Source organism: Formica exsecta, unplaced genomic scaffold (assembly GCF_003651465.1).
Source record: "Formica exsecta isolate Colony F162 unplaced genomic scaffold, ASM365146v1 scaffold667, whole genome shotgun sequence".
NCBI classification, from domain to species: domain Eukaryota; kingdom Metazoa; phylum Arthropoda; class Insecta; order Hymenoptera; family Formicidae; genus Formica; species Formica exsecta.
Genome location: NW_021853430.1, coordinates 301424 through 307309, shown reverse-complemented (window position 1 = coordinate 307309; position 5886 = coordinate 301424). Strand labels below are relative to the sequence as shown.

At 44.6% G+C, this 5886-nt stretch overlaps 1 protein-coding gene across 1 annotated transcript in view; it reads right to left on the bottom strand.

Moving 5' to 3' along the window:
• Positions 1–408: 408 nt before the first annotated feature.
• Positions 409–5886, bottom strand: part of LOC115243018 (disks large homolog 5) — a 10578-nt gene continuing 5100 nt past the window's right edge. Inside the window, 8 exon segments of the mRNA XM_029819667.1 lie at positions 409–1094; positions 1424–1643; positions 1806–2035; positions 2152–2345; positions 2347–2361; positions 2501–3452; positions 3692–4996; positions 5150–5780. Coding sequence (XP_029675527.1) covers positions 988–1094; positions 1424–1643; positions 1806–2035; positions 2152–2345; positions 2347–2361; positions 2501–3452; positions 3692–4996; positions 5150–5780 — 3654 coding nt within the window. The 3' untranslated portion in view covers positions 409–987.

Here is a 5886-nt window from a genome sequence, read left to right as displayed (position 1 = left end):
ATATATTTATATATACATATATGCTTTTAGCGATTTACATAAGATAATCAATTTTCCACCAATTTTGTTCTTTCTCTCTTTTTTTGTACATTAGTTTTGATTTGAGGGGTTAATTAATAATATATAATAGCCATCGAGAAACGGCTGTATAAATTATTTTCTAAACGACAAATGTTTCGTCAATATTAATCCACCAATTTCCTAACGGGCCATAATACGACGAGTGTTTTTATACTGATCCACTTATGGTCTCGTATGAATTATTGGTTTCATGAATCATTAGCTGCATTTCCTGTTGCATTGCTTGATTATACGCGATCAAAGATCGAAAAGCAAACTGGTTATTAAACATAAATTGCGTAGTATATTTATCTAATGAGTAACAAGCGAGTATTTAAAAAAAAAAAAAAAAAAAAAAAAACAAGCACCAATTATATAATGTTTCACTGGTTATTTTTTCAAGAAAATCAATTCCGAAAGAACGTGAAGGAAAAATAATCTCTTTCAGTATGAATTTATACACTTTAAGTATAGATCTGATAATCACACATATACGGATGAACTATATATATATATATATATTGATTAGCGATGTGGATAGTGCAAGACAAATCCACATAACTAAATCACGACATGATAATTTAGTGTTTGGAGTAGCAACTTAAAGAAATGCGACAGAAATTGAAATATACGCCTACGTACCTGTTTCATACTGCGATAATTTAACGAACTAAATGCGCTAAAGCAAAATGGATTGTAGAAACTCTTATTATCACAACCAATTGAGCGATTAGCACAATTAAAAGTTCTTCGTTAAGCGGAGGATTTCTTAACTGCGTCGCATCCTCCTCCGAAAAATTAAGAGACCATAAATAATATAATTGATTTTGCGTAGCAAATCTTCTTGCATATGTGCACGACGTAAGGGCCCCCTGGTGGAATTTAGATTGACTTCCACTGCGGCTTGTGGGGACCCCCCCTTTTGTGTCAGGGACCCCCTCTAGGAACCCACAGCGCTTTGCTTTGCTCCTCATCTACTGAGGCTTTCACTTGCGTGCATATATACGCCACGCTCACACCCGCCGGAATCACGGCTGAAATATTATTAATTCAGTAAACATCCGCAATATATATGTTGATACATTTCGTAATAAACATAATCTCCATTTGCTTTATAAAATTTCTATTAATCTATATCATAATATTAACATTTGATTTTCGTAAATTATGCTTCAATAAATTGATAGTACATATTCAAAATCAAAATTGAAAAAAGAGAATATTGCGAATAATCAAATATAAAACATATTTATTAAACTAATCTGCTTTATACTATATGCTATTGAATAGCAAGATATGTATAAACTGTGTACATTTCTCTTATGTGAGAATACAAATAAAATTAGAAACATAATATGCTTACCAGAGATGTAGTGCTTATATTCTGCTTCTATCTTGAGCGCGTGCTCAAACATCTCCTTCGCGGCTTTTGTACTGATTTTGTCGCTCGGATATCTGGAATCTTTTACCTCTTTAATTTGTGTTCTATCCTTGAATTTTATCAACAAAACGATAGGATAAATTTGATGTCTGTGAAGTCTCTCGATGGAAGCCATCGACACATCCAAAATACAGTGTGTATTCTACAACAAATATAAATATAGATTTGTACATTATTAAATAATATTATCAATTACTTTTTTATTATTGCTATCAATTATATCAATTATATACTACAAAATAAATAAATTATCATTTATAATATTATCATTTATTCAATAATTATACACATTTGTATATTTTACCTTCTCGCATATATCTTTAACGGCTTGTACAGTCGTGCATTCAAAGTAGCTGCCTTTTTTTCTGTAATCTATGTAGAGCGAATCGCGCAAGCCTTGCTCCAAAGTCGATTGCGAACAATGCATTGCTTCCGCTAGACATCTAGTAAACTGTGCCGGATAATCCTGCAGAAGTTTCGTTACTACGCATTCGCTTAGTGGACCGATTATCAGCACAGGTCTCAAAGTGGGATCTGTCATTAATAATAAATCATCATTATCACATGTGTCTAAAAGATATACTGCACAAACAATATCGTGAGATTATTGTCGTAATTAAGAATTATGGTTGTAAGTTAATAGTACATACAATCGAGCCTCTCAACGCGCTGATAACTAGCCGGAAGAGTATCTTCGTTCAACGTCCCGCTATCGCTGTACCATCCCAAGTTGACTCCGGTGAGATGCGATGACAGTTCCTTGGTACTGTCTCTACTGCTGGACGAACGTGGTTGCTGCTTCTTCCGTCGGAAAAAGCTTCTCCTCGCGCTTGTATTGCTACGGCAACTCTTCTTCAACTCTGCATAATAATAATAATAATAATAAATTATATATACATACATCTCTCAGTTTATCGATTAAAATAAATTGTTATCCATCATATATCTATGCTTTTTAAATGTTATACATAATATTGATTGTATAAAAATGAAACTTACTTAAATTTGCTGGGGATTATCCCGCAAGTTTGTCTACGGCCAGTCTGATCGACTATCCAAGCACGCCAATGGCCCGGCGTGCCGTTAAACATAGTATTATCCACATACAGAATGTCGTCCTTGTTGAAACGCAGTTGCAGGCTATCGCCCACCTCGCCGGTTCGGTCGAACAACGCTTTCACGTAGAAACTATCGCCCGGTTTGTCCTTCACCTCGTTATACCGCTCGGGCATGTATTGGGCGACTAGCGTCACCTTATCTGCCGGTCGAGCCAACTCGAGGGCGGCTTGCTCAGCGGTCGCTTGTCTCAGATCCACACCGTTGTACTCCAGGATTCTATCGCCGGTAAATAGGCCGGCTTCCTCGGCAAGACAACCCGGTTGAACAGAATGCACGAAGATACCGACGCCATTTCCGCCCACCAACGATATACCGAGATTCGAGCATTTCCTGGTTTCGATCAGCAGATATCTAGGTTCGCCGCTTGGCGGTGGTGGTTTCCGGTTCAGCTCCTCCTGCGTGGGACTTCTCATCGCAGTTTGCCGCTGCAACTGCGCGCGGCTCAAACGATCTAGTGTGGCGGCACTGCGTAGTTCCGGCTTGCGAATGTTGATGTCCAGCGACGCGGACGGTCGCATCTCACGCTGTCGTTCTTGCGTGCTCCTCACATCCAATGAGGCGGATGGTCGCATGTCCCGCTCGACGCGTAGCGTACTCATGACGGGTGCAGCGGTAGTGATGGCGGTGGCTGTGGCGGCGGCGGCAGTGGTGGTGATGGTAATAGTAGTAGTGTCGCGTTCCGGTACCTCAGGCTCCAACGTTTCCATCACGCTCTTTCGCGGCGCTTCCGGACTGTTACACGGCGTGGGTGAACCGCTGCGACTTCCGGCCGCGGCTCCATCGGCGGCTTCTGACGAACTCGAGGACGAACCCGCCTCTAATTCGGTGTATTCTTGCAAAGAAAAATGCCGTTTATATGAGACACGTAATCCGAATAACGTGAAAGCCAAAGAAGAAAAATATCCTGAAAAATTCGAATGTTTTTGTATTATCGGAATGTATTGACGAAAAGAGGAATTGAGAAAGTGCGCGCAAATCATGCCGTTAACGTAAAACATGCTAGAAATTCTAAAGTGCGCCTTTCAACGAAGATTATATTATTCGCTTTGGTGCATAAGAGACAATACTCACTGTCCGGACTATACTGCACCAGCATTGTAATCGAGTTACCGCATTGACGTAGAACGTTGGCGGCCAGCTGATAGGTTGCGCTCCGCATGTTGATGCCGCAAACCTCTAGCAACTGGTCGCCAGTCTGCAGGCCGACCTGCGCTGCCAGGCTGTGCTCATACACGGTAGAGACAAACACACCGCCACTATTCAGACATGAGATCTGAATGCCCAGCGGTTCCACGGACTTGTCTATGTGCACTCTGCGCAGTTCGCCGGGCGCCGGACATGACTGCGAGTAAGAGTAATCCGGCATACTGGCGCGTTTATGCTGACTGCTTCCTCTCACAGTACCACTGCTGCTCTCGGTCCCACTAGTGCTGCTAGTGCCCGGGCTCAACACTTCTACGTGAAATGTTGGCATCGGACTGCCTCGCTCCGACGTTCTCTCTATGCTACCGGTGGACAATTTGCCGACGCTGCTCTTGGACGTGACGCTGGTGTTGGACGGTATTCGGATGCGCTGGTCTTCCTTTCGACCCGGCAAAGTACCGCCTTCGTATCCGTGTCCGTAGGTGGGGGTGTCGCAGGGTATACCGAGCGTCAGTGCGCGCGATTTGTGATAGTGCAGATCTACAGAGGGAGTGTGCAGATGGCTGAAGGTGGTCACCGGGGTCACTGTGGTCTGCAAACCCGGTCCGGGGCTGTACGGGGGCTCGAAACAGTAGGTACGTGCGTCAGGCAGGCCTATCGATTCGCCGGACTGCGCGGATGGCAGCGACGGCGGCGATGGATACCGCAAGGGTAAGGAGTGATTCTGGTGCTGCGTAGAATGCGGATGGGAGTGCGACGATGTGGCGTACGGATGATACGGGGGAAACGGAAAGTTACCGGGTGCCATTTGTTGGCGCGACGCCGGGCCGCTGGTGGTCGACGCGGCAGACGTAGACGAGCCGCCAATACCCGATGAATAAAGCTGCGAGCGCACGCGATTGTGCTGCAGCGTGTCCGTTGTCACTTGCGTATCGCTGCTGCTACCGCCGCCGGTCGTATACTTCTGCGGTCGTTTGTTCGCAAAGTACGAGTCGAGATCGCGGCCGACGCCGCCGGACTTGACCGAGAAGTCGATGCTAGTCTCGGACGGCGCCAGCGCGGAACCGAGTCGTCCAGTCTCTGACGCGCTGCTCTCGAATTCCGTCGACGGTGGCTTCTTGCTGCCGCCGTCGATCGGGATGTCCTTGAACTGCACCGCCGGAGTGAACGATGACGACTTCTGATTAAAGAGCTGCTGTCCGGTCTTGGTGAAGGTCGGTAGCGGCGTCTCCACTGCTTTGTAAACGGTATGACGATTATTGACATTGGAAAAGTTGGTTAGGGAAATAGGATTGGAGATACGATTGTAATTATAATTATCGTATTTCGGTAAGAATGCACTGAGGGGGAAACGTTCTTTCGATTTGCGTGGGTGCAATATAGTACCGGTCCCATTCTGGATGAGGGGCACACCACGCGCCTTCGGCCATGTGCCGCCGTTCTTCTCAACCTTCTCTGTGCCGCGTCGCTTGCTGCGTTTCAGTACACCGTTATTGTTGTTACTGTTGCTCGCCTTCTTGTGATAGCTGTCGATCACCGAATCAAGCTCCGCTATCGCGTCCTGCTCCTGCTCGAACGTATTTGGACTAGAATTGCGGTGGCCCTTCTTCTTGTTGTTGTCGTCGCGCTCCTTACTATGCTTGCGTCCTCGTACTATGTCAATCTTCTCCCGGAAGTTGTCCCAAGCGTTGCTGATACCGCTCGATTTTTCGCCACTCACGGATTTTGCGGCTTTATAGACGTTTCGATCGGCAAAATTCGTCGCCAAATATCGCCTTTCGTAGTCGTCCGACGAAGCTTTCAACATCATTCTCTCTTGCTCAGTTTGTGAGCAGCTGTTTACCATCTTTTGCTTCTCCGCGAAACTGCCATCTAGCGCCATTGTTTCCGAGCTGGCGGCAGACGGTATCGAAATACCCTTCAATGTCGTGATTGTTAACACGTCCACAGTATCATCGTTTAAAATTGCCATTGCTTCGTGCGCCGTAGTAACAGTATCCATCGGTTTACTATTAATCTAAAAATGAATTTTAATATCTAGTGTAAAATAGATGTCACATTTTAAATTATATGTATGTGTGTACATGTGTAGTATATAGGATATTACATCATATATATATATA